Source organism: Tiliqua scincoides, chromosome 4 (assembly GCF_035046505.1).
Source record: "Tiliqua scincoides isolate rTilSci1 chromosome 4, rTilSci1.hap2, whole genome shotgun sequence".
In the NCBI taxonomy this organism is placed as follows: Eukaryota; Metazoa; Chordata; class Lepidosauria; order Squamata; family Scincidae; genus Tiliqua; species Tiliqua scincoides.
This window is the reverse complement of record NC_089824.1, coordinates 220,073,350-220,101,094: the sequence shown is the minus strand read 5'-3', so window position 1 is coordinate 220,101,094 and position 27,745 is coordinate 220,073,350. Positions and strand designations below refer to the sequence as shown.

The 27,745-nt window shown below is 44.6% G+C and overlaps 1 protein-coding gene across 9 annotated transcripts; it reads left to right on the top strand.

Moving 5' to 3' along the window:
- Positions 1–85: 85 nt before the first annotated feature.
- TPD52L2 (TPD52 like 2) lies at positions 86–27,323 on the top strand. Of its 9 annotated transcripts, none has more exons than XM_066622929.1 (9): positions 86–170; positions 2,804–2,964; positions 4,157–4,305; positions 4,949–5,008; positions 7,939–7,998; positions 14,345–14,446; positions 20,380–20,421; positions 22,150–22,198; positions 25,446–27,323. In XM_066622929.1, exons 1-9 carry the CDS (start codon positions 152–154, stop codon positions 25,539–25,541), a joined length of 738 nt encoding a protein of 245 aa, XP_066479026.1. In that variant the 5' UTR covers positions 86–151; the 3' UTR covers positions 25,542–27,323. The 9 variants fall into 9 exon arrangements, with proteins under 9 accessions (XP_066479026.1, XP_066479029.1, XP_066479030.1 ...); XM_066622930.1 differs by having other exon boundaries at positions 90–170; positions 2,831–2,964; XM_066622932.1 differs by lacking the exon at positions 4,949–5,008.
- Positions 27,324–27,745: the final 422 nt, after the last annotated feature.

Genomic DNA, 27,745 nt, shown 5'->3' with positions numbered 1-27,745 from the left:
AACGCGGGGGCTCTTGAGGAGGCGCGCGGCGGCGCTGCGGGCTGACGTGGACGGAAGCAGGAAGTGAGTGCGTGCGGGGGCGGGGCGAGGGGAGGGGAGGGACCTGACGTCGCGCCGTCGAGCTGCGCCTGCCGTCCTCGGTGCGGGCGAGATGGAGAGCGCCAGCCAGGGTAGGGCCGCGGGTAGCGGGGAGGCCCCTCGCCCCAGTAGGGGTTGCGCGGGGAGGGTCTCGGCCCGGCCCCCTCCCTGAGGGGCTGGCTCTCTGCGTGCAGGGCTGTGGCGGAGGCGGAGTCCAGGGCCGGGTCCTGCAGCGCGGCTGCCTCGAGGTGCAGGCAGGCAGGCAGGCCGGCCCGGCGGCAGCAGCAGGCGCCCTCTCCGCAGGAGGCGTCGCGCTTGGCCCCCCGACCTGCTAGCTTTCCACGTGCAGGGACTGCCCGGCTCTGCAGTGGGGCTCAGAAAAGAGGCGCCGGGGGGCAGGATAGGGAGACACTCCCTTCCCTCCCCCACAGCGCCAGCACCAGGGACTTTCACTCGGTGGCGTAGCTGGAGGGGGTGCGCGCCCAGGTGGCTCTGAAGGGAGGGGCCGCTTGCCCGCTCTGGGCACCCCGCCCCCTCCAGCTACGCCACCGCATCACCTGAAGTTGAGTGTTGGGACAGGCAGAAGAAAGCGTGTGGCTGGTCTGTGAAACTCCCTGCCACCGCATGTGGTGACAGCAGCTGGCTGAGATGCCTTTGAAAGGGCTTGGACAGATTTCCAAGTCTATCCTGAGCTCAAGCCGTGATGGGTCTGTGCAGCCTGCCCTTGGCCCCTTACTCCTCCCTCCGGCCGACCCAGAACACAGAAAAGTCTGTGGAACTCCTTGCCGCAAGAATTTGCGTGGAATTTCTTTTCACAGCTGCTGCCCTCTGGGTCACTTTGACTGAGCCACAGATGTCCTTTTTCGTTGGCCTTGATGTGTTTAGCGATGTGCACCTCATGCTCTTTTTTATGTATTCCCCCTCCCCCAGATTGTGTTCCTTTTTATTCTCATGCAGGCAAGATGCTCATCTGCTGAAGGAAGTTGTTTTGCTTTCTATAGCTTTGACTCCACTAGTGAGCCATCTTGGCATCTCTGGACCTGGTGGTGTCTTTCTTACTTGTTTGTTACACATTCTAGTTTCTGTTCTTCTGATTTTAAATAACCTCTGTGCATTCTGGAGAGATTTGGCCCTTTGAATGCTCCCCCTCAGCTTCCTTTTTACTAGTCTACTAGTAAACTAGCAAATACTAGCCTTGTATTTGAGAAGTCCCTCCTTGGGACATAGGGAATATGTATGATGTACATTCTCAATACATTGGGAGTGTATGATGGAATTCTGGTTGGGAGGGTTGCTTCCCCAAGCCACATGATCTGAATGGATGAGACTGAAGCACTGGGCACTGCTCTAGATTCTTTGCTTAATTTTCCGGAAGACTGTGCAGTCCTTTGATGCTAATTTAGAAATGGGGTGAAAGTACAAGTATCGGTGACTCTCCGCTGTTCCTCATGCAGTCTGGATAATTTCTAATTTGTTTCCTATGATGTTCTGTGTCTCCTTTGGTGCTGAAACTGGTCTGCAGCTCTCAAATGTGCCCTGCTACAGTGGTGTTTTGTTAACTAACTCATGTTTGTGTGCAGTTGATTGTCCCATCCTCAGGGATCAGGTTCTGCAGATCACAGCAGTGGGCTTTTGCAGTGATATGGAAGGGGAAAGGCTTCTGAGTTCTTCTGGAAAGGCAGTTCAGTCCTACTTCCTTGGGGCCTGCCATTGCAGTTACTGCAGAGTTTGCCTGTAGTAGCCCAACTGGGGAAAATTCTAGAAGCTGTTCTGTCCTTCTGCTTGAGGCCGACACAAAGGAATTACCTTCTGCTTGGATTACAGTTAGTGTTCCACAGTGGGTTGTTTTGTATAACCACAAGTCTGTTTTATAAAAACTGCACATGTTTCAAAGCAGATATAAGTCTGCTTTATATCTGTAAATTGCATTTGTAACCTCTCCTTTTTCCAAGGGAGTAGCAAAGCAATCTATAGCCTTATCCCAAAATGGTTTGTCTGAGAAAAGACAACTTAGCTTTGACATCATTGCCTGTGCCTTCTCATGCCCTTGGTTCCTGCTTAAACTAAGCCCATTCTTGGCAAGGAGCCAGACTCTTCTGTTTACCTCATCCCTTTAAGATCAGAGTAGTTCAGCCAGAGGCTTTTTGCCACACCCCTCTGGAGCACTAGTCCAGAGGCCAGACAGCTACCAAATCCCTTGGCGCATTGACAGTATTTATTGCATGAAGTAAAAAATACCGTAATGGTGTTAACGGAGGTCTGGTTTTTAGGGAAATGGGGATTGCGCAACCTTTTAAGTGCCTGCACTGAGTTGTTTCTTGCGACCACTTTCAGGTTTACATTTTTAAAACCTAATGCATCTTAAAGGTACCTTCTTTGAAGAATTGGGGTTGGCTGTAGCTACCTGCTTGGGGCATACTCAGTGGCAGTCCTGTGTTGGATGTTGTGCACTGTGTGAAATGGCCCTCACCTTGTAACAAAATTGACAGGTTCACTAGGCAGCTGTTTTGTGTTAGCCAGAGAGGATGTCGTGTCCCTTGAAATAGCGGGTAGCGCATAACTGCTGCTTGAACACATCTGCTGGATAAGACTTCATTCGGTTTCTTTCCCTCTTTCTTACGCCCAGCACCTACTGCATGAGAGAGAACTTACTAGACTAACATGCTTTGCTTTCTTGCTGCTTATCGTTTCCTCCCCATCCCATTCTGCTTCTTGTCCATGACAGATATCAACCTTAACTCTCCCAACAAAGGTCTGCTGTCAGATACGATGACGGATGTGCCTGTGGATAACGTTAGCACTGCCGCCGCTCCTCCTCCGAGGGCCTCTCCCTACAATGGGCTCACTGAAGCAGAGGAAGAGGAGCTGAAGTCTGAGCTGGCCAAGGTAAAATGACATTCTCACCTGAGACATATGTAGGAAACTGCCTTCTGTGGAGTTGGATCTCCGGCCCACTTAGCTCCGTGTTATCAACACTGACTGGCTGTGGTTCTCTCAGGCCTCAGGGCTGGACTTTTCCCAGCAATACCTGGGGATGCCAGGGATTGAACCTGAGACCTTCTGGGTGCAATGTGGGTGCTTTACCCTGAGTCACAGTCCCTTTCGCTACATCAGTGCAGAGCTTGCTTTGTGCCCTGCATTGATGTAGTGAAAGGCAAACTGGGTAATTCTGCCTCCCCCACCACCACTGGTAATATAATAATAATAATAATAATAATAATAATATACAGTATTTATATACCGCCTTTCTTGGTCTTTATTCAAGACTTTATTCAAGGCGGTTTACATAGGCAGGCGTATTAAATCCACGCAGGGATTTTTACAAATTGAAAGAAGGTTCTTTCTTTCAAGAACCACTACATTCAAGGTGTTACACTCCGATCTGGTTTGACATTCTGGCCTCCATCCTCCCACGCTCCGAGCAGATGGAACAGCTCAGCTGCAGCTTGCTAGCTGCTTCAAGGTCTCACGGTGCGGGTGGCCTCGAACTGGCGACCTTGTGGATGTTAATCTTCAGGCAAATGGAGGCTCTACCCTCTAGACCAGACCTCCTGCCCTTGGTAACACTGAAGAAGTCAGACTTTCAAAAAGTTTTAGTTGTAGATCATTTTCATAAGTGATTAGCACACCTTTGCACGTGAAGTGCTTTGTGATTGTAGACAATATAAAATTTGAAGGCCTTCTTAAATATTTGGTTTTCTAGAGAATGCAGTTGTTTGCATTTCTGTTTTGTTCAGAGAGCTTAGAGATGTCCTATACGGTCCTCCTTCTTTTATTGTTGCTGCATCATTGTGAAGTAGGTGAGGGTGAGCAGGGGATTTGAACTTGGTTCTCCCCAGAAGTGCTTGGTGGGACATTGGGAAGTTGCCAACAGTCAACTCTTATCCAACACTATCCTAGACTACCAGCATATAAAGAGAGAATAATATATTGAGTTAGATATGTGATTTTTATGCATATGGCTATAATGTTAAGATGCTCTTCTTTTAGAGGCTGGGATGTTGCTATCACTCTCCATGTAGAGCCCTATTTTGCTTCAGGAATACACAGACCTGTAATTCACCTACCCCTCTTGCAGGTGGAAGAGGAAATTGGCACTCTGCGCCAGGTCCTGGCTGCCAAAGAGAGACACTGTGGCGAGCTGAAGAGAAAACTGGGATTGACCCCTTTGGATGGGCTGAAGCAGAACCTTACCAAGAGTTGGCATGATGTTCAGGGCTCCAATGCGTAGGTGTTTTCTAAAAAACTGTGTCATATTGCATGCAACGTTCGTGTAAACAGGAATTGTGTCCTAGTGAAGAAATATGGGAGAGGGGCAGGCATTGTCTATCTTGGAGAGTTCCCTTGTGAGGCTTCAGTGACCTATTAATGGAGGCAGGTGTACTGGGATAGCAGCCCCTTCCCTGTTTGTGTGGAAAGGTGCTTCACTGGATTCTGGTCTGCCCCATTAACTGCTCTGTGTGTGTGTGTGTGTGTGTGTGTGTGTGTGTGTGTGAAATGCTCCTAACTCAGATTTTGCTGCTTGCTTGCTCACTGAGCAGATGTCACTCAGAATCCGCTTTGCAGTGCACTTTCCGCTTGTCCGTTCCACTTATAAACTGCACTTCCTGGCCAAGGCATCTCAGGCAGCAAACAAATTTTAAAACTGCAAAAGCAGTTTGTAAAACAAGGGGACCCAAGAAAATGTTGTAAAGTTAAGATCTGAATATTAACTGCCATTTCACTTTCTCCTACAGGGATAGGGCTCAGAACCATCTCTTAAGTTTAGGCCACTTGCATTTTGTGTCTTGGGTGCTGAGTTTTCTGGTCCTCTCTTGAACCCTTCCATACTGCTTGAAAGTGTGATTGACCCCCAGATTTTTGTTTCTAGTTATGTGAAAACTTCTGAAAAACTTGGAGAGTGGAATGAGAAACTGACACAGTCTGACTTGTGAGTTCCTCTCCTGGCTTATGAGTGCTGCCTTACTGATTCTCCTCCTGTCCTCCAGACTCCTTCATATCAGGCACACAGCAAGGTGGCTGAGTGCTTGGGAGGTTCAGAAAGGGATGCACATGCAGGGCTCTTGCTTATGAATTTCCAACTTTATTTTTCACCTGCATAAACATTTCTGACCACTTGCAATTAAACACATTCTGCTGGCTTCTCTGACATTTCTTTGTACAGTGGAAGGAAAATTCCAGTCAGTTACCACACTGAAGTGCAAGAGGAGTGAACCTAATGTCTCTTTGTAATGTTTTTATCCTCCCTTCCTTTAAGAAGCTCAGGGTGGTAGGTCTGTCTCTTCCCCATTTTATCCTTGCAACAACTCTGTGATAGGTTCATCTTAGAGTGACTGGCTGAAGATCCCTGAGGGAGTTTGGTAGTTGAGTGCAGGTTTGAAGTAGGATCTTCCCAACCCTAGTCTACAAACAGGGACAATGCACTGTCTGTGCACTGTGTGTTCTACAGCCATTTTGTGTATTTAAACATTGGCTGTTGCTTCTGTGTTGTAAAGTGACACTGAAGGAGGTGTGACAGTAAATACTACAGGAAATGGTTAATCCTTTCCTTATCTGAGCATCCCAGCATATGTTTTCAGGGGAAGTGGTGGGCTAGGGTTGAGCACCTTTATCCCACTTTTTCTTTACTGCAAATATTCTTCTCCCAATGTTGCTTTGCAAGGAAAAGTTTGCTCATGTGAGATGACCACAGACTGTGTAGTTCTTGCCTCGGCAAGTGAATATGCCTGGTACCAGGTAGGTGTTCCAGATATCGGGAACTAAATATTTTTCCTAGCTGGAGTTCCCATTGTAAGTTTGCAGAGGAAAGCTGTGGGAGATTGAAGACTTCTAAGCCAATCAACAGACGCACAACACAGTTTTTTTGCAAGGATACTCAGAATCCTGTTTAGTACTACTTATATATTCCTGAGTTTGCAACCTTCTGAGCAAATTCTTATTTAAAGGCAAGAGTTGGTTGCAAGAGCCAGTTGAATTTCAGGGTCTTTGCTGTGTGGGGTTAGACTGCAAAATTGCCTGTTTCATCAATGTTGCCTACAAGTAAAAGATAATTCAAAGGCATAGTGTTACTGGCTTGATGTAGGATGCTGTGGCCTGAGTAGTTGCAACAGTCTTAAAGCTCTTGATAAACATTTTCATTCTTTGTTTTCCCTAATGGTGGGATGCAGTGTAGGACACAAACAACAACTACTCATTCTTTTGCTATCTATCCTTACTAGGAATGTTTTTTTCACAGTGGGTGCATACAAATACTGTACATTGGTCTGGTTCAGATGTAATGACAAACTGGTCTGATGTGATGACAAGGAGCCTGGGGCTAATGCACTCTCTCCCCTTCTCCTGCTCACAAGAGAAAGCAAAATTTTTTGTGTTCGAATGAACTAGAATGCTTTACTTGGAACTGTGAGTGATTAAAACAGACCTCAATTAACCATGACTTATTAAACAGTTCTCTTAATTTGGATGAAACAAGGAACTCTGATTATGGAACTTTGCAAATGGAAGCTTTTGATCTTTCTCCTGTGTGCATAACACACTGTGGTGTGGTATACTGTCTGTCTGAACCAGGCCACTTCTGGTCAAATGTACCTATTCCCATGTTAAAGCTCAGGAATATCCTTTATGAGGGTTTTCAGAAGAAACATACTTGCACAACACTGGCTGATGATTGTATTGTCACTATCCTACCTTTTGAATTGGATCACGCTTCTTAAAAATAAGGTGCCCAGTGAATACTAAGGGGATTAAAGAGATGTACAGGTCCAACCTATTTATACACTGATTTTTTATACACGGATTTGACTCAACACGAATGGTCCCTGCAAATGAGAAAGAATGTACTGATCCCTGGAGAAGGGGAAAAATGCATCCCTTTAAAATCAGTTTTAAAAACTGAACAATCCTTTAACAGCCTTCTTAATGAGAGAAGCATTAATGCCCGCCCTTAATGAGAGAAGGGCGGGCAGCAGGCTAATAATCCATCAATCCTTCTCTCTCCAGGTGACCCCTCCCTTCCCCATGAGTGAAAGGTGATCACTTTGCATTGGTGAAGGGAGGGGCTGAGGTAAGTGCTTGGAGGAGGACTGATTGATGGATTGTCTTAATGACTCTTATCTTACATCACAGAGGTCAGCAAGGCTGTTTTTAAATCACTGGAGCAAAGAAACTTTGTTTTTTAAATTGATTTGCTATAGTGCGTTTTTTTTATCCACATTGAGTGCTTGGAAGGCAAGTGGTCCCTCTGAAGCGTGGTTTTGTTTTTGTTTTTTAATGCCTTTGCTATAATTGTGGGTGTTAAGCCACCTTAAGTACCTCCCTACTGGGATGAGAAAGGCAAGATATAAATATTTTCAATAGGTATTGGGGGGCAGGAAGGCTGATGTCTGAAACAGCATTGGGATTGCTTGCAAGTATTTGTTAGCAGAGCAGAGGTGGGGGCAGTCTGGCACTATGGAGGAGAAAACCTTAGCAACTGCTTGTTTATACAGAGTGAGAGGTTGGTCCTGTACCTTCTGGCTCTAGAGAGTATGAACTGCTAAGGCTTCGGTAACTGGTATGTTTCCTGTCTCTTCTCTCACTCCCCCCCCCCCATTGTTGGAGGAAAGATGAATGTACTTGGAAATTAGAAGAAACTTATCTGAAGATGTCCTGATTTTTACAGAAAGGTTGTGTCCGGCCAGTTTCAGTCTGTAAACTGGAAGGCATCTGGGCTAGAGTGTAATGCTAACTAGAGAAAAATAAGCACAAGGAAGTAGTAACTGATTAGTGGAACAGTTTGCTTTAGCCTTATAGCCTGTGTCATGTGGAGTGCTGTGGAAGGCAAGGTCTTGGCTCCCTCTCTAACCTCCATTGTATTTATAGATATCTTTCAGCCAGCAGCACACTGGAGGACTGGAATGAGAAATTAACCCAATCAGAAGCGTGAGTGTCTTAACCTTAAGCATAAAGCACCACTCCCTTGTAATGGCATCCTGCAACTAATTGTTCCTTTCCCACACTAACTCTTACTGCTTTGTCTCATTCTGCAAATGCTGCTGCTTTGCCAAATGATTTGGAATTGTGGGAGGAGGAGGTGGACTGCAAGATGTGGCACCTTTCTCCAGGTCATGATCTTCTTAGTGATGTTGCTGTCCACTGATGTTTGTCTACGGTTATTTGGAAATAAGCTGCTTCTGCTGTTCTTGCTTCAGTAGACCTCAATTGGGTTAACCCAAGTTAAATGTCAGCTTAATGTCAGGGCTGTGTGTGCACGCTGCAGTGAGTCTGCAAGTGCAACACTACGCCTTCAGAGAATCCCTACTTCCATTTTTTCTTAAAGCATGTTTCTAGCCCTTATGGCTTTGCAGATGCATTTGAAAATGTGTGAGCAGCCCAACCATAATGCCCTGTTGCTCCAAGTAGGCCAGCTCCTTCTCCTTGCCCTCTTTTTCTCCAACTGACACCTCAGTGTTGCATGGCTCCCAGGACCACAGCACATGCTCAGTCTGCATCAGGCTGTTTAGGGGGCTTTTTATCTTTTAACTTTCAAATGTATCTGCTTCTGTGAACTGAGGGAGTTGGAGGATGTAGAAACTGCTACCTTGTTTTTGCAACACCATTTTTGCTTCCAAACTGACAAGTATTCAACCAGCTGAATTCTCAATTGGTGTATTCTTTTTGCTACCAGTGTATTTCTGTGTGAGATTCAAGGAACTAGTATTTACTTTTTCAGGCCTTCAGAGGCTTAGAACCAAGATACCTGAATGGCTGCCTTCCTGCATATGAATCCACCCATACACTAAGATCTGGGAAGGAGGTTCTCTTGCATTCTGGATATATTTTGCATTCTCTTGCATTCTGGAGTTGGTTGGTGGTCCCCATATAATAGAATTCCCTGTATTCTAGTGTGTCTCCTTGTGTGCCAGTGTTTCATCAGAGATTGAAAAGCTGGCTTTTCTTGCAAGTGTGTTCTGAGCTTTTATAATCTGTTATGCTCTATGACAGTGGTTCCTAAACTATGGGTCAGGATCCACCAGTGGGATTTTTTTTTTAGGGGGGGGGTGTCGTGAAACTGACAAGCTGATAGCTGACAAAATGTTGAGCCCTACGGAAACTAAAATGGAATATCTAACTTGGGCGTGCCTTGGTCGACTGCAAAGAGCAGGCTGAGGGGAATGCAACTCCCTCCCCAGAATGGTCCCAATCTGTTGAACACTGGCCCCAACAAACTCTACAGAAGGAAGCCTCCCCCAAACTGTCAAAGAAAACATATTGAGTCCTATGGAAAATTAAACTGAGTTGCACATGCAAGTTCACTTGTGAGTAGGCAAACATGCTTGCTAGGTGGGCGTTCTCCCCCATGGCTAAGAAGGGGGAGCAGAGGCACTCTCACCTCCCTTTCCCTTTATTTACTGGAGCATCGTGTACAGCTTGTCTCTCCTCTGTGCCACTTCTGCAGTTTGAAATTAGTGAGAGGAGCACAAGCCTGCTGCTGCAGTTCATTTCACATTGACTCAGCGTAAAAGAAGCTGCACAGTGCTTAGTTAAGTAGATGGGGAATGGGCACCCTTGTGGCTAGGAAGGGGGAAGGGGCACTCCCACCCACCTTACTGGAGCTTGATGCATAGCCTCCACACCACTCCTCATTTGTTGGCAGGACTGAGCAGATGGAGGGGGAAAGAGTTGGGAAACCTCTGGCGAGCCAGCATGGCAGCTCCTGAAGCATGTGGCTGGAGGAAGGGTGGTGTGTTTGCAGGTGAGAGTGGGAAACCTCTGGCAGGTTGGCAGCAGCAATGTTTGCTGACCAGATCTGCAAGTGTGTGTTCAGGAGAAGGTAGCAGGACGCATATGTGAAGGGGAGGGGGAGAGTGAGGATACCATCACATTTGTGCCCTGGTAATTAGTTGTCAGGTGTTGGTGAATGCTGGTATGTCATGGCATGTCACTTAATACATGTGTTATAGGTTCACCAACACTGCGCTAAAGCAGGGGTGTCAGACATAAAGCCCTTGAGCTGAATATGGCCCATGAAAGCCCCCATGATAATTGGGCTCTCCTATATCTTGGAAATATGATTCTCTTCTGTCATTTGCTGCTAATGAGATCCTAAGTGAGCAAATAGAGGTTATTTGCTACCTGCTTTCTGCTTAATGACATCACTTCTGGTACTCAACAGGCACCATGAATGCTATTTGGCCTGCTGTATGAAACTAGTTTGACACCCCTGCTCTAGAGCCTTGCCTTTTGCCACTTCTCTTGACCCAGTTCTGTAGACTTCTTTCCTCAGTTCAGGCATGGGTGCCTGCCCTGTGTCTTCTGTAGTGAAGAGATGCAAAGTATTCAAGCAGCTTCTCTGCAATCCTCATATCCTCTTTAACTTTCCCTGTTATTCCCTCATTAACTCACAGTCCAGCCATCTATTTGGCAAGATCCGTTCTTTTGATACGTTTAAGGAAGGTTTTATTGTTGGCCTTAATGTGTATAGTGTTGTGCTCCTCTATCCTTTTCCCCACATCCCTTTGTCCTCAGAGCTTGTCTTCCTTTTTGTTCTCATGTAGGCAAGACTTTTGTTTTCTGAAGGAAATTTCATTGCCTCTTATAGCTTTGACTCCACTGGTGAGCCATCCTGGCGTCCTCCTGAACCTGTTGGTGCCTTTCCTACTAGTGACACATTCTAGTTGAGTTTTCTGTTCTTGTGATTTTAAATAACCTCCATGTACTCTGGAGAGATTTGGCCCTCTGGACATTCCCTTTCAATTTCCTTTATTAGTCAAGCTCATATTTGAAGTTTCCTCTTTTGAGGTTGTCTATGTCAATTTGGAAACTTTCCAATTACATATGTGTTGAACAGGATAGCACTATTATCACTATATTCCCTTGGTGCAAGAACCCGTGCATGTCCCACTTCACAGTGTGATGGAGAAAGATTGCTTCAGACAGAACTTCAGGCTTACCAAAAGGATTTCCTGTTTTCCTTACAAAAGCAAGCATTAGCTCTTTTGTGCTCATGCTGTTTTGGTGAGGACTGCCTCTTTAGCCTCTGTACTCCTTAGAGTTACTATAATTAAGCGTGTTTGGTTTTTTTAATCTGAGCCTATCATATGGGTGTCTCTTGGTAAAGCAGGAAGTTTTGCAAACTTCATTCAATTGCTTGAGAACTATTGCAGGAAGTAGACTTCAGTAGAATTGTCAGCCTTGGCAGAAACTTTCCAGTACTGTTTTTAATGCCTCTAGTCATTCTACATTAGTCTGTCCAGATTTGTGGTAAAGAACAATGCCTTGCATTTTTGCATTCAGTGATTCAGGGCCAGAGGAACTGAAGGTGTATTTTATTTATCACCTTTATGGGCTGCTTTTCAACTCTACAAGCTCCCTAAATGACTTTGAATAAGAAACGTACAGCTTCATTATTCTTATTCTACTTCTAACATTATTCTTCATCACCTTTGGTGGAATTGCTGACTACTGAAATGGCCAAGGAGGCTCTGCCTTGTTAGCACTCCTGGAATTCGGTAGACCTTGAGGAGTTGTTTGTAGTGTCTTAGCAGCATTGGGTGAATGACTGGCCATTAAATGTCTCACTTATTTCTTAAATATTTTTCAGGTCATTCTATGAGTCAGGTATCTGTTCCTGATGTATCTTAATGTACTAGTGGAGACTTCAGGGGATGGGAATGCCTTAGATTCCCTTAGGAGGGGATTGTACAAATTTTTGGAGGAAAAGTCCATCATGGGTTGGAAGCCATGATGGGTATGTGCAACCTCCTGATTTTAGAAGTGGTCTACCTCAGATTGCCAGATGCAGGGGAGGGCACCAGGATGCAGGTTGTGTGTTCCCTGGAGCATTTGGTGGGCCACTGTGAGATACAGGAAGCTGGACTAGATGGGCCTATGGCCTGATCCAGCGGAGCGCTTCTTATGTCCTTAGGGGAAGAGACAAGATGGGATTTTGGGTTGTGCCATTCCTCCTTAGCTGTCCTTGAGAAGCAAGAAGAGTCTCTCCCTCTAGCAGTGCAAGCCAGTTTTAACAAGATTTCTGGTGAGCTGGAGGTAAACTGACTTCTGATGACCGGGTGGTGATAGAAGTAGGCTGTGCAAAGTGTTCAGAGGGGCTTCAGTGACTTCCTGTGCTTGATCTAAAGTAGATCTGTGTGGCTTTCTGAGGGAGATTGGACTTGGGGTTAGTTTTCAAAAACATCTTGTGTCTCAAACCTGGAGGCTGTTGATGGATCTCTGCAGGGAACTCTCATGGGAAATGATGTTGTTCTTGCTAAGCTATAGATCGGGCTGACAAAACACAGATTGGATTTACTGGTAACTTGCAGTAGAACTGTAAGGGTTTGTAGAACTGTAAGGGTTTGAATTTGCTACAGTTTTTGATGACCAATAGTTAAACAGCAAATAACATTCCAAGAAAGAAGTGCACTGGATGGCCTTAGGCTGCTAATGGCTCATTTCTCAGCCAAAGTGTTTCTTGCCTGTAAAACAAGAATGACTTGGAGCTACTGTTTTGCTTCTAACTCCTGTTGGTGTACCTGGAGGTTCAGGTTGAAAGCAAAGCAGATTTTGCAAGGCTGAAGTCTGCTCACCTTTGTGGTGATTGCGGATGTTTACCATCAAGGAGTAAATTGACTAGCTGCAGCTACGTGAGTTTGACTTGATAACTAGCTCTAATGTACATCCTGACATGCTAGTTTTGTGTTCAGGGGAACTTTAGAAATGTATAGATTGTGAGCCCTTGTGGGATGGGAGCCATTTAGTTATTTGATTCTTAATCTGTAAACTGCTTTGTGAACTTTTTTTGTTGGAAAGCATATTCTTAATAATTTATATAGAGAAGAATTCTGTCACATGAGCCCCATCCCTGCAGTCTGAGGTGATGCAACCCACACACAGGATGATGACTTTTGTGAGAATTAGGTGATGGACATGAGGATTGAAGTAGCCCTCTTGATAGATGATAAGTCTATTTAAATATTGGTCTGCTCAATTAACTATAAAGCAGGCAGTGCACTGTAATTGTGGTGCAGGGGTGAGGAGAGGTGGACTCTTCACCAACTAGAACTCGTTCTTCCTTTTCCTTGTTCTGATGTGAGAGGTAGGCTTTGCTGAGGGATGAGCCTGGGTTACCATGAGCTGCAGGGCAATATGGTGCATGGAGTGTGGAGAGTGTCAGTGGGGAGGGGCAGCATCTTATTTTTTTGTTACACATAAAATCTGACTGTCATTAGCATTATTGTTCATACACTAACTGTTCAACGTTATGGGCCTTTTATGCTACCGGAACAAGTGCTCCATCAGCGTAAACAGTTTTACAGGTGTTGAACTGAATAAAGGTGGTGTTACTGTCCCTCCCCGTCTTAAAAAAAAATAAAAAACTCTTCTGTGTTTAGCAATGGTAACTGATGGGAAACATTTTCCTTCTTGCATAGCACAAGCGATACTGATTCTTTTCTGGTTTAACTTGTTAATATTAACCTTTTAATGCTGTCCCCAAACTCTACAGCGCTGAAATCTGTGTTTTAGTCCATTTTCTTATAAAAGCAGTTCTTCCCTCCTATAAGTTGCATGGGGGGGGGGGAAACGTGTGGAAACATGAGGAGGAGACATTTCTGCTTGGAATTGGAAATGCTTGCAGGAATTACCTGTCTTGGTTCCATGCAGTGGTAGGGAAAAATAAACAATTGAACTTGAAAAAATATACTGCTTTTCATCAAAAGTTGGGAAAGTTGTTTACACAGCAGACTAAATGAAAAGATAGTTCCCTGTCCTGAAAGGCTTGCAATTTACAAGGCATGTGGTGCACCAGCTTGCAAACAGCCATTGGGAAGATGTGCTGGGGTGCACATGAACAACTCTAAAGAGTGTGCCTGTGTTTAAAAGACTGCCTAGTATTGCATTAGAAATTGGCAATCAACTTTTGAACCTTTTAACTTACAGACAGAAGCCTTGTGGATTTTTGAGATGATTCCAGAATTTTAGCAAAATGCATCTTAAGAGCATGTCAGCATCACTAAAACAGTATGTGTGTTCCCTTTTCCCTACAGGGAAAAACATTTGAACAACTATCTCGCATGGTCTGCAAAATGTGGTGTTTGAGCAGAAATCAAGAGAAGACTGTATGATTCCAAACTGATGTTTGCACACACTAAGATCCTGGTCAAAAATACCCCCTTTTCTAGTTGAGGCATTGTTTTTCCAGGCACCAGCTGCTTTTTTCCTTCCTGCTTAAATCCTTACCCCCCAATTACAGCCTTCAGCTGTTCCAACCCTTGTTTTTCTTGCCTAGCTACAAGAAGACACAGGAAACACTTTCTCAGGCAGGACAGAAGACTTCAGCTGCCCTTTCCAACGTGGGTTCTGTGCTCAGCCGGAAATTTGGAGACATGAGGTAAGGTTTCTAGAAACACCCTTCTTGCTCTAAGTGTGTGATATTACTGCTAAATGGAAAGGAGGCAGAGTGCATTCCATCCCAAGAACATTGACAGTTCCCAGTTATAGGACTGAGGTACTGGTAGATTCAGTATCTGTGTGTTCACCATGGTTCAGTGCTTATCAAGGGCATGTGGCTCCACAGAATGCTTATGTAGGTGATAGGCTACCTTTTTAATGATATCATAGTTCCATCCTATAGCAAAGGCAGAAGCAAGGAATCCCCTCCACCCGGCCTGTAGCATTTGGGGTCAATACATGGTCCTTATGTAGAAGCAGGAATTTCTGCACATTAACCATAACTGCAATTTAAAAGCAGCTTATAGGTATGATAGTGGTGTTCAACCATCGTTAATACATAATATAGTTTGCTCTGTCACTTGTGTTCCAAGATGAAACCCAAGGAAAACTGCTGACTATTGCTTGCATACGCCTATTTGCATAATATCAGTGGTTGTAAACAGAATCATAATGGCTTGATTTTTGTAACTTCCTTCTTTTAATGGGCCTAAATTTTTCTCTTTGAAGTATTACTTCACTACACTAAACAGCAATACTTCGTCACCATTAGGCTGCTCGGTTGATCAAATATGGTTTTTATTTGGTCAGATCTTGGCTTATTCTGCATGAGTGACATAAGAATCAAACTATGAAGAGTACTTCCTCTAATATCTCTGTGTTGAGGAATTTCCTAATATTATGCATCCTTCTGAATTCTCCCAGGAGCTTCAAATGTTGGTACCACATAATCCAGTGTAAGAGGTGTAGACTGCTTAGCTCTGTGGATGCAGTTACTGTCTCTCTCCCTGCTCATTCACCCACATTCTCATGCCTTTTTTGAGCTGAACATGTGCCAATTGTGCAGTGCTCAGTCTTTCTGGTCCTAAATATAAGGCTAAAAACAGACTGGAAGTATGCTAGTAACTGACCTTGAGGATGCAGGAAGTCACATTGCTTGGGGACCCATAGATCACACTGATGTTGACTTGCAGAGAGAGAGAGAGAGAGCACTGCCTGTGAAGTAGAGGATAGAAGGAAGGTGTCCAAATCCTTTAGCTACCTGATTTTTTTTTTGGGGGGGGGGGGAGGGTGTATCTGTGAGATATTGCAGAAGATTCCCCTTTCTTCTCTCCCCCAACCTTGAGAGTTCCCTAGGTGCAAGCTGTTTCATATTACAGATGCTGTGTAGATAAACCACCTTGTGTGTAAAAATATTAAACATGGTCAAGTAGAATTTACTCCTTCATAACAACCCTGATTTTTCCTGATTCTTCAGAAATGTCCCTTTCCCATTGTGGCTGGGGCTGTCCAGTTGGTAAGTGCTTGGTACAAACTCTGATCACATAGTAGCACTTGAAGATCAATGGGCATCTCTGACAAATGATACTTAGTAATTCTTTGAGTTAACAAATGACATGTCACTACCCCAAAGTTAAAATAATCTAAAGAGTCAGCCCGTGTATAAACTAGCTTTTATGCATCACCATTTCCCCAAAATTGACCTTTTTGTTCTGTTTACGCCCACACCCCTAATGAGGATGTTAATAACAATTGCAAGGCCCTGTATCCTGCTGTTTGTAGATGATCTTCTAGCACATTATTTTGCTACGTTTCTTAGACTGATACAAGCCTTGTATCACAAAATGGTGGTCTTCTGAAGATTTGTGACCATCATGATATGCAGCCCCCATATGACCAAGATTGCACAGGGTCTGAAAGAACAAGAATAACCCTAGTAAGTTAGGTTAATAAAGAAGAAAACCTGAATTAAATAGGTGGAATTGCATATTCTGCCTCCTGTGACGTTTTTGGCTTGTGAAATGAAATGAAAGTTGTCTGATAGCTTATGTTCAAAGGGGAGTCATTTTCAATCCATAGTACTTGGAGTATCCTCTAAGTCAGTGATTTTCAACCTTTTTCATCTCATGGCACACTGATGAGGCACAAATTGTCAAGGCACTCCATCAGGTTTTTGATGCTTGACAAGGCACACCATGCTGCCAGTGGGGGGCTCATGTCCCCCATTGGCCCTACTAATAAGTGACCACCCCCCAGATTCCTGTGGCACACCTGTGGACCACTCATGGCACACCAGTGTGCCACAGCACAGTGGTTGATAATGGCTGCTCTAAGTAGTGGTTGGATGTAAAGGTAAAACCTGACAAATAGGTTGCATAGCTGCCACCAAAACCAATAACTTGCCTCTGCTGCTTCTTCTTTGTGATACCTATTTCACTTCCAGTGTGTAGTGTGACACACTGTTTCCTTGCCTTTGCAGGCAACTAATGAAATGGGATGGTAGTTAGATGGTCTCAGCATTGTCTTACTGCTCTGCATAATGGATTCATTTCAGTTCAGACTTTGTTTCTAGTAAAAAGCAAACTCTTGCTAGGAAGTTTTAACCTATGTGATCAGAGACTTAAAGGAGTAAAATTGGTGTTTGCAGTGAACCTCTTTCTGTGAAGTGGAGGGAAAATTTCTTTGTTCAGTCCAGGGCTTGACAAATTTGCATTGAATCTTTGACTCAGCCCAAACATTTAGGATCAAGACACATTTTTCAGCTTGCAGAGTTTGTTCTAACTTTTGCCCCAAAATCTTGTGTGCAACCAGTGAATGGTAGAAATCTGATTGTGCATATGAAATATGCCCTACTAAAGCACATTTCCAACTTCAGTGGTGGTTGGAAAACTTGGTAAATGTCAGTGTATGGGCAAAAAGATCTCAAGGCTTTGATCCAAAAATAATTGGAATTCATCATACTCGGGCTACAATCCTAAACACATTTACCTGGGAGCGAGTCCTGCTGAACTCAGTGTGTCCTACTTATGAGAAGATGTGCTGCAAAATGAGCTCTTGCAACCATTCCTTCCCTTCCTGGTCTGGCACAATTACAAGGCTGAGAGGGCCAGGAGAGAGAAGGGTGTGTACTTCAGGCCCCCCCATGAGTGTGAGTAAGCAACTCCTTCCATAATCAAGTCCCCACATCCTGGCCAGATGGTTCTCACAGTTGCTTCCCCCTCCAGGCTGCCACAATACAGATGGCGTAGGCATTCCCTAGGTGGCACAAAGAAATTTTGAGTCCCCATGGTGACTTATTGCCTGGAATTTGTCAAGCCCTAGTTCATCTCCCTCTTGTGTGGTCTCTGAGATTGCTATCTGTTTTTATCCTGGACTTTCTTGCAAAGCAAAATGCATTCCTTTTCTAGTAAGTCTGAAGTAGTGTTCTTATGGAAGCATAGCTGCTTAGAAATGGGGAAAGAGTTAATGAGCATCAGATTTTGGTCAAATCAAATGCCAGCATGAGTGTCTAGAATTGCAGGTTAAACTCAAATCTAGCTATTGATGTAATAGATCCCAAAGGTATCTCCTGACTTTGTGTGGAATTAGCTGTTCCTCAGAATTGACCAGTAGGTGATGTGCACCATCACTCTGGGGGAAAAAAGGATCAACTGACCATTTCTGATTGCCCCACAATAACCTAGCACCTGCTGCTTTTACACGTGGCATGAGATGCCACAACGTCTGTTTTGTACTGATTTTTTAAAAATGGGAACATTTCTAATGTCCTTTGAATATATCTCAGTTTTCCAACTCTGACACGGCAGTTCTTTGGATCCATTCATCTGATTGAAATGGCAAGAGGGAATCCAAGGCACCAGCGTTGAAGGGATGGTGGACCGAAAGGAAGGATGGCTAAACCACACAGCTCCTGTGGTACTATGGCTAGAGTGCCATTGAGTGGCAGAGAGAATGTGGGTCTGGCTTGCTAGAGTGGCCTAAAAGTTGCCAGACAGTCCCCAACATGCTTGCTAGTGACGATCTCCTGATGTTTAGGATTTTCCCCTTTGCAGATTTCCAGCTGAATTGGTCACAACTGAAGGAAAAGACTAGAGTGTTGCCATGTTAAACATGTCTTTTATTCCAGGTTTTTTTCTCTCTTTTTGCCCCGTTTAGGGGAAATGCTGCACTCTGGTCACTGGGTTGGGTGATTTGACAGAAGTCAACTAGGGAACCTAAAAGTACATATGACCTATAAATTGCATATAACTGAAGAAGCAGGAAGTTAGCAAAGCATATTCTTACTATTTGGCCTCTTCAGATGATATTAGTGATTAAATGACAATTTAATTGTTTCAGCATGAATGCTAGCATTCATGGTGTAAACCCCAGTGCCTGAAGCGTAACTGCTCCAGACATCATTGTTTGTTCCTTGCCTTTTCTGAACTGCCTTCTAAGCAGGCTGCTTTGGGTGTTGTGTTTATTTGGTGGGTTTGAAATGTGGACCTAACTGGCGTTGTCTCTCACTGCTTTCACTTTCTGCTGCCATTTGGATATTTCCAGGGCCCATCCCTTCTCGCATTCTTTTAGGTAAGACTCTGTTTGAGTGATGTCACTGAGAAACATGAATAAAATGTGAACCTGAGTGCCTACAAGTGAGGAGATAGAAAAGCCACAAACACCACAGGCCAGCCCTTGAACAGGAGAACTCTCTGCATCTTCAAGGAACTCAAGAGCTTAAATGCCTTTTTCCCCAGAATTTGAGATTCTTGGAATGATGGTGCATTGCCTCACACACTCACCCACGGTTAGCAGTCTAGCTACAGAATAGAACCTTTTGGGATGTTCCATTCAATATTAAAACCTTGTCTTGTTAGCTGCTGAACACTTCAAGCAAGAGGCTTAATGATTCTGCCATGACTTCATTCTGTTAATTGGCTCAGTTGGAGCCAGAGAACACGTTGGCATGACTTCTAGCAGTAGCTCTTCCTGGTTTTAGGCAGTCAGGCTGAATGGCGCATCAGTCTGGCCCTGAGTGAGGCAGCTCTGATGCTTCTAGTCATACCTGTTTACAACTGTGATGGTTCAGATGTAGTTTGGAGTTTCCGCTGGCTACCGCAGTTGCTCCTCTGTAAATGTGTGATGTTTAAACCTAATACTAGATAAGGATTTAAAAACCTGATGCAGCAAAATCAGTGTGGCTCTCCTTGTTTTGCAGTGCTGACACACAACTGCATATGTTGTCTTTTATTTTAACTAGATGCAACTCCAAGCCTTGGCACTGGGCCAGATGCATCTCTCCCAAGTCTCTTGGGCATAGTACAGTGTTTAAAAGGCTTTCCCCTAAATTAAATGGGGGTGTGTGGGAGGCTTGGCTCTTTGCTCTAAGGTAACCCAATTCTGCTGCCTCCAGCTGAATTGCAGTCCCTTGATGCACTTTGGTGCAGTATGCAGCCTTCTGTTGCAATGAGATAGTAAACTCTGACAGTCTGTGGCTGACATGTTCTCTCTGAGTGAGGCTCTTGTTCTACACAGTGTAACTCTCTTGTCAGGATTTAGATTGTGAATTCATTAGAGCAGGGCTCCTGTTGCTCTGGAAAAGGCTATGTAAATATTGAAATCAAAGCAGTTAATACTAAAATTGATGCTTTAGACCAGCACTTTTCAACCCTCTCCAAACTTTCATGGCACACTTATGTGTCATAGCACACTGATGGAAAATTGCTGGTCTCTGGACGATCCTTTCCTTATCCTGGTCTTGATGATCCAAGAGCAGCGAGGGGTGTTACATTCAATAAAGAGCCTTTTCATATGGTGCATCAGAATCCTTTGGTGTCTAGGAACTTCTTAGTGTTTGTGGGGTGGTTTACTATCTGTATTGCAGAGAACCTTTTGAGTTTCTACTGCATAGTAGGGTGTGTAGATGGGGATGGGAGTAGGAATTCAGGAATGCTTAAGATTGCTTTGTAATTGGTGTGGTCCCGAGAAGACCCGTGCTAAGGATATCTTGTCAAAGTACATGGGCTGTGTAAATAGAGATGACTGGACATGCAGGCTTCCAGGCTTTTAACTGCTTCTAATGTTTCCTCCTTTCCCCTTAATGCTTCCGAATAGCAGCTACTCCATTCGTCACTCGATTAGTATGCCAGCAATGAGGTAATGTAGCCCGAAGTCCTGAGTCTCCTGTAAATCGTGTGCCTGCTAAGAATGATGGTGTCTGCTAAAAACATGGTGGGGAGGGAAGGGACTGTGCAGCAATGGCCAGTTTGGTGGCTCAAGATTAAATTGAAGATGAGTTGAAAGCAGTCTGGCTTCCAGGTTCTGGTACCGGGCTCAGTGATGGCTGGAAGAATATTTTAACTTGGCCAGTATCATTTTCTTTCTTCTTGCCATCTCCATGATTGAACTGCTGGCTTGATAAAGACCTGGTCTTGAAGTTGTGCTGCCTTGCTTACTATAAGAGAACATTGTGTGGTTGACCACTGGGTATTGCAGAAATGATAGTCCTCTTTCTCAGATTATTGATATCCGGTTCTTTTCCTAGTGCAAGGGAAACACTCAAGGCAGCTAACACATTAAAAGAATACGGAATAATTTCTGTAGAGCTTCAAGTTAAGGAAGCCTCTGGGATCCCTTAGCACTTGCCAGTGGAAGGTCTGCATGAGGGCATGCTGAACATGTGTGTTCTGCTTAGTCTAGTTTTGGCAAAATGTCAGCTGTGTGTGCGTGCGCAACTCAAGTCGAGGAAAGCAGGAATGAGTGATTGTCTGTGCACAAGTGGCTAACAGTAAGGCTTGCCAAAATGTCCTGTAGGCTCTGTACTTGCAGCCTGGTCACACTCCCACATTTGATTTCATGATGACCTTCTTCTTTTTGTAAAATGGCAATTGCCATTTCCTTTGCTAGAGATAAGCTTATCCCTTGATAGTTAGCCCCTGAACCACCTGTGTAAACTGGCCTTTTGATCTAAAAATTCCCTCTACTGAACAGGATGAAGAAGCAAGGATGGAAAGTGTGTGTGGTGGTTGGGGGGGGGGGTTCCGAACTGATTTCAATGGGCGCATTTTTGTATTTTCAGGAGGATCCAGCATTTAAGATGTCTATATTGTATTCTGTGGATCTTACATAAGCTAGATTTGGATGTACAGGTGTGCCCCTTTATTCACAGGGGTCCTGTTCTGGAACCCACCCACCCCCATAGCTGAAACTGTGCATTTGGGCAGATGCCCGTCCTTGCAGTCTGGGGTCTGCTCTCCTCTGCTGGGCTCAGACTGAGCTCTACAATAGAAAAAACACACCTTCTGGTTTCAAGGAGAAACTAGAAGTGATGGTTTAAGGCCGCCCAATGCTTTATAAGTCATTAAAAGCATCCAGTTTCTCTGTGAAACTGCAAGTCATGTATTTTGAGCCTCAGAGCTCAGCCTGAACTCAGCAGAGTCTGGGAATGGATGTCTTCAGCCTCTGCTGAGCTCAGAGTCCCCTCTGGAGGTGAGGGAAGCAAAGCTCCCCTTGCCTGCAGAGGTGGCACACACGGGTTCAGGACCCAATCAGCAGATAACTGAATCAGTGGATATGGGGGGCCCCTGTACTTGTGTTGGAGCTCCTGCATACTTTCAATGAAACTCTTGCCAAACTTCTAGTTTTGCAGTGAAATTCCCCTGGAGGTATGCACGTATCTTTATTAAACTGAGTAGATGAATGGTGTCATGGAACCAATTGCTGCAGCCATGACCCAGCTTGGTATCATTCATGGGTTCAGACAGCTGAGTATTCTGCACTTCAGAGAAGCTGCCTGAATGAAAACTGAGTGTGGTGGTATTTAACATGCAGTTACAACTTATTTTCTGCCTAATGTGACCTTGTTAACTCTTTCTTTTTCTTTAGAAACTCAGCAACTTTCAAGTCTTTTGAAGACAGAGTTGGAACCATAAAGGTAATCTTATGTAAAAAATGTGTGCCATCTTTCTGCCATATGACATTCAAAGTGGCTTAACAGAAATCCCATAAAAACACAAGCCATCTAGGAGGACAGTGAACAGTGTACATACTTTTATGTGGAAATACTAAACAAAAGCAACTAGAAGACTTAGCAGCCAGTAAACCACCAACAGAGCAGACTGGGCGGGCAGGCATAATGAAACAAACCAAACACCGCACAAACTATTTAGATCACTGTTTCTCAGACTGCGTTGGGACCACTAGGTGGGTCGCAAACCAGTTTCAGGTGGGTCCCCTTTCATTCAATATTTCATTTTTAATTTATTAGACTTGATGCTACCATGGGATGTGACTGCATTGTGGGAAATGTTACAGACCTGTACTTTGAACAGGCTACTATGTATATTCTTTTAACAATGATACTCAGTGGGACTTACTTCTGGGTAAGTGTGGGCAGGATTGCAGCCTTGAATTGCTAAAAATTTTCCTGCTTGATGATGACACTTCCGGTTGTGACATTACTTCTGGTGGGTCCTGACAGATTCTCATTCTAAGAAGTGGGTCCCAGTGCTAAATGTGTAAGAACCACTGATTTAGACTTCTGCTGCTTCAAACAGGACAGATTCTGCCTTGTGCCTAAAGAACAGTAATGAAGTCACCTGGCAGGAGTGGGTCCTACAGAAAAGCCACCTGCCTAATACTGTAAGCAGGGACACCTGGAGGAATGTGTTGGGTCAGCCTCCTCCCTGCTAAATGAAACAAAGCAATTCTGTGTGCAAGAAATGTTTTCCCTACAATAAATAGCAACATTTTCCATCATTTTCATAGATGAAGAATATGCAGAGGGAGTTTGATACATTGCAAGGGCTACCAGGGAGGGGGCTCAATCCACTGCAAGACTCCTACCAGGGAGGACTATCCACAGTTGGAGATGGAGAGCAGATGTTGCTTTGGCACAACAGTGTGTCTGCGCTCAACACTCTGACTTCCCCATAGGAGTGAATGGAAGTCACTCCCTTGCTTTGGAGAAAGTAAAGGGATGTTCTCAAGGGTAGCACTGAGGTAGAGGCTAAACCTACTCCCTTCCCAGGAGATTCCAGCTGTTAAAAACCAAGCCTCCTCCTATCAGCCAGGCCTACCTTGGTATCGTTCTCCAGAGTAATGGGACCTGGCATCTGTATTGATTGCCCCAGGTACGCGTACCTAGATTTACGCTTGGGCAAATGGAAAAAATTGGAGCCAATGGTTCAAAGGCCAGTAAAGAATAAAGATGAGTGCATGTTGTAACATTCTCTGCTCTAGAGTAAGCTGTCCCATACCCTTCTTGCAGGGTCACTGGTCCATTTATAAGTTTGAGACTGGCTTTGCTGAATCTGACTATAAGGCCATGTTCACTCTGTGTGCACAAGGCTTATGATGCATGTGCTCTAATCCAGCTCTAAACATGGGCAGGCATTCTCACACCATGAGTCCTAGGAGCCAGCCAATTCAGTGGGGCTTTCTGTCTCTCCCCCCCCTTCCTCCCTACTATTGCCCATTCAGTCATGGACATCTGCATCCACACTGCTTCTGCTCATGGCTTTTCCCTTGCTGAGTTTGAGTAATGCGGCTTCACAAAATGCATAACTGAAGCTATACAAGTTGCAATCCTATACACTGCTACTTAGAAGTAAATGCTGAATGGTACTTACTGCACAACTCTAAGCATGCCTACTCAGAAGTAAGTTACATAAGTCCTTGTTTAGGACTTGGCAAGGGCTGCCAGCAAAATTGCAATAAAAATGTCTGAATACTTGGAAGGGACTGGTCCGTCTGCCACAATCCATGAACCAAACTGGTATGAGAGGGATGGTATGTTTAGGAGGTTTCATGCTTTAAAAATTGATCACTTGTGTTTTATAAAATGTCCCTAGTTAAACCCAAGCTGCAGTCTGGTGCAGTCTGGTGTCTTGGTTGGGGAGTGTGAGGGTGAATAGAATACCAGATGCAGGGGAGTGGCAGCAAGTATCTTGTGGTCTTGTGTGCTCCCTGAGGCATCTGGTGGGCTGCTGTGAAATACAGGATGTGGACAAGATGGGCCCTGGACCTGCTCCAGCAGTGCTCTTATTTTTTCTGTTCTTACGAGTGGCAGTAACTTGCCCATAAAAGGCCTGCTGGTTTGCCTTTACTATGGGTGTGCAAAGAAGCCTCTGAAAAGAAGGGGTGGCTTTCTTTTTCCCTGACCTTTCTTGCCCAGTTCTGGAGGAGTGTGCTAAGGCTTGAATTAAATTCTTCCTTGACCTCTGCATTGTCGATCAGCTTTCCACTTCTTTTGTGCAACTTGGAATGTGCTCCACCACCAGTTTTGCAAATCTGGCATGTTTTCCCTTAAGCACATCACTTCCAGCTCAGGTTAGTGTCTGAGAGCATGTCTGCTTCCACAGCTTCCTGAGGGCCTTTCCTTGTGTGTGCATTTCTTCCATGGTGCTTTCACAGCATAGAGGAGAATATTCTCCCTAGATGAACTATTTTCAGTGTTTTGTTCTTGTGGCACACTGACCTCTCTGGTCTTGTGATGTCACTTCTGGTTTCTGGGAGACCTTCCTGGTTCTGTGGCTCTGTTTTTAGGACAGGTGTAGTAACAAATTGTCTGTTCCTCTTTCTCTGCCAACTCTGCCCTAGAAACAGAGCTGTAGAACCCCGAAATGATTTTCAATTGCTGTACTCCAAACTCCTGTGGCACACCTGTGGACCTTTTGCGGCACACCAATTGAAAATTGCAGCCCTGAATCCGCCTCTCTCCTGGTTGGTCTCTTTGCAATATTACATAGATTTAGTCTGAACTTAGCACCACCAGGAAAGAAACCATGTTCCAACAGGGCTCATCCTAGAGCAGTGCTTAGTATGGCTGGGCAAGGAGAACACCATCCTTCCACACAATGCAATTACCTGGAGGGTGTGGTCGGGAAGGCCTAACCTTCCTGGCTATTTATTTAAAGCATTTGTTACTTTTTGTGAGCCACCAGTTGCTTACAAAAGCTCTAGGAGCAAGTGTTTAAGTGACAAAGGTGAATGACTTCTACACTTATAATGAATACTGGTCTGCTTTGGTTATGTCTCTTTTGGTTTTGTTTTGAGGGCAGTTTTATTGTGTGTGTGTGTACAATATTGCTGTTTGCCATCTTTGTGTATTTTGTAGAAAGGTGACTTTTATAAACCTCACAGTAAATGTTTATCTTCTCATTTTCCCCCATTTCTTTTAGTCCAAAGTGGTGGGCAGCAGAGAGAACAGCGTTGATGAGCTCCATTCCCCCCCAGCATCTGGCGACAAGCCCTCCCAGGACAACCCAGCTTTCTAAGTCTGAGGCACAGTGGCTTGCAACTGCCAGAGCCCAGCCCCTTGCTCTTCCCAACATGCAAGATAAAATGGCAAAAGGAGCCCAGGTCCCACTCTGAAGAGAGATCCGTACATCCATATGTAGACATTCTTTTGCTGCTGGATTCTTCAGGTCCAATAAAGTGAACAGTTTTTTTGTACACTGTATTTTACACTAAGGGTTTCTAGATGGAGCACGTTGCTGTGCTGCCTTTTTTGGAAAGGTTCCAGCAATGGCGGTTCTGCAGTTTTTGGCCCAAATGCTTGATGACATCAAAGGATTGCAGCCCCGCAGAGCTTCTCTGCTTACAGAACTAAAATGTTTGCCTTCCCAATGTGGAAAGAACAGTTAGGGGACATTCTGGGCACTGAACAGGGGACTTGGGGTTTTAATCCTTTGCTCCATCTCCTGTTCTGTGTAATTAGCTGGCTATCGGCCATCACTGCTTCCTTTGCTTGTCATGCAGTTGGAAGTGTCTAGGAAAGATCTGGAAATTCCCAATCTCCATTTAAGATGCGTAGCTAGAAAAGGGGGGGGTATGCTTTTTTCCTTTTGGGGTCCTGGAAAGGAACCTCTATTTAGCAACTGCCTAGCTTGCTACACTGATTCTCTAGCTTTAATGAATCTCAAATCTTTATTTTTTTGAATGCAGTGGACTTCATAACATACCAGCTTTTAGCATCGTTATGTAGGAGTAAATCTACCTTTTGGATGCTGAAGCTGAAACACAAGCCTTACATCACCACCTGCTTTACTTGTTTATAACCTTTTTATATCTCAAAAGTGTGAAGAATGGGGGGGAGGGATGGCGGGTGGGTGGGCAGGCTTGAATCACTGGAGTTCTGCATCATACCATAGTAACTGCATGCAGACGTGCTGGGTCTTGTGTTCATCTCAGTGGCACGTGACAGTACACACTGTCTGCTTGCTCCGTCTCTCTCCAAGTGTGGAACTTGCTTCTCGGCCGGTAGGTTTACGTCTCTGTTCCTTAAGTACTTCTTGAGGGAGCTGCCAGTTTAATCAGAGTAGGGAAGGGCATACTTATCATGACATGGGTGCTCCATTCTAGAGGATTCTTTCTCCCTCTTGGTTTGGTTATCTTAACAGGAGCCTCCTAAATCTTATTTGTACATTTAACCTGTGACAAGAATCCCACTCTTTTGTTCACACCTCTTGTGAGCAAGCCATGTCACTGGTCTATATTTTCAGTTTCTTGACTCTGCCTCTCTTCCCTCACTCCAGATTGGTATCAGCAGTGTCAAAAGGCTATGTACTATTCTCTGTCCAGACCTTTTTGTGCAGAAGGTCTCCTTTTGTGCAGAAGTGACTCTTTCTAAATTATCCCAACTTTTCTGTGCCTTAGAGGCTCAGTGGAACTTGCGTACCCTAAGTACTTATCAATAAAGCTGTTGCTGCAAGACTTTGTTCTGGCACCCCAGAAGGCTTTGAGCTCTTATTCAAACTTCCCCTCCCTGTCCTTCAAGAAGTGAGTTTTGACACTGAAAATGCTGGTTGTACAGCTTGCCCCACATTCCTTTGCTGCTAGTGGAGGAAACCCATATACTGGGGGTGCAAACCTGGCATAGTAGATGTAGAGAAAATCTGCAGGGGGTGTGAGTGTCATTTGCCAGAGTTTGTTTTGGGGGGAGAAATAACCTCAGTGTTGGAAGAGAGAAGCAGTATCAATAGGATGGGGAACTGTTGGAATCAAGGGACTGTTGGGGGAAATTTTGTCAATAAAATATTCTTTTTGGAAAAGCAAAACTGTTTGTTGTCTTCTCTAGGATTGTGCTAGTTGTTAACCTGCCTAATTGGTGTGTGCTTTGGTTTGTGTTATGGTGACCTCCCTTCATGTTAAGAAAGGAAATCAAATATCTGTTTCTGAATGGGTAATAGCAAGCTGCTTCCAACATCTGTCCAGTGCTTGCTTAACAGCTCTTGTGCCAACACTGCAGGCAGAAGTTTTGCTGGACCTGAGTGGAAGTCTTAGCCTGCAACAGGAGGATGGAGGAAGGGTGGGGGGGGGGGTGAGTTGGTAAGGTTTGAGTGGGAGCTTGGAAAAGAAAGTAGTCTGTGTTGAACACCTTTGGATACTGCCTTTCCTGACAGTGATATTAGGGTTGGGTACAAAACCCTGATTTTCTGATGAGGCATGAAGTGTTAAACTTTGTGTTAACAATGAACTC

Excerpts from the sequence above, each read along its gene's own strand:
- TPD52L2 (XM_066622929.1), top strand. Across the intron at positions 5,009-7,938 it reads AAACTGACACAGTCTGACTT|ATATCTTTCAGCCAGCAGCA; the intron begins GTGAGTTCCTCT and ends TTGTATTTATAG. Across the intron at positions 22,199-25,445 it reads ACAGAGTTGGAACCATAAAG|TCCAAAGTGGTGGGCAGCAG; the intron begins GTAATCTTATGT and ends CATTTCTTTTAG.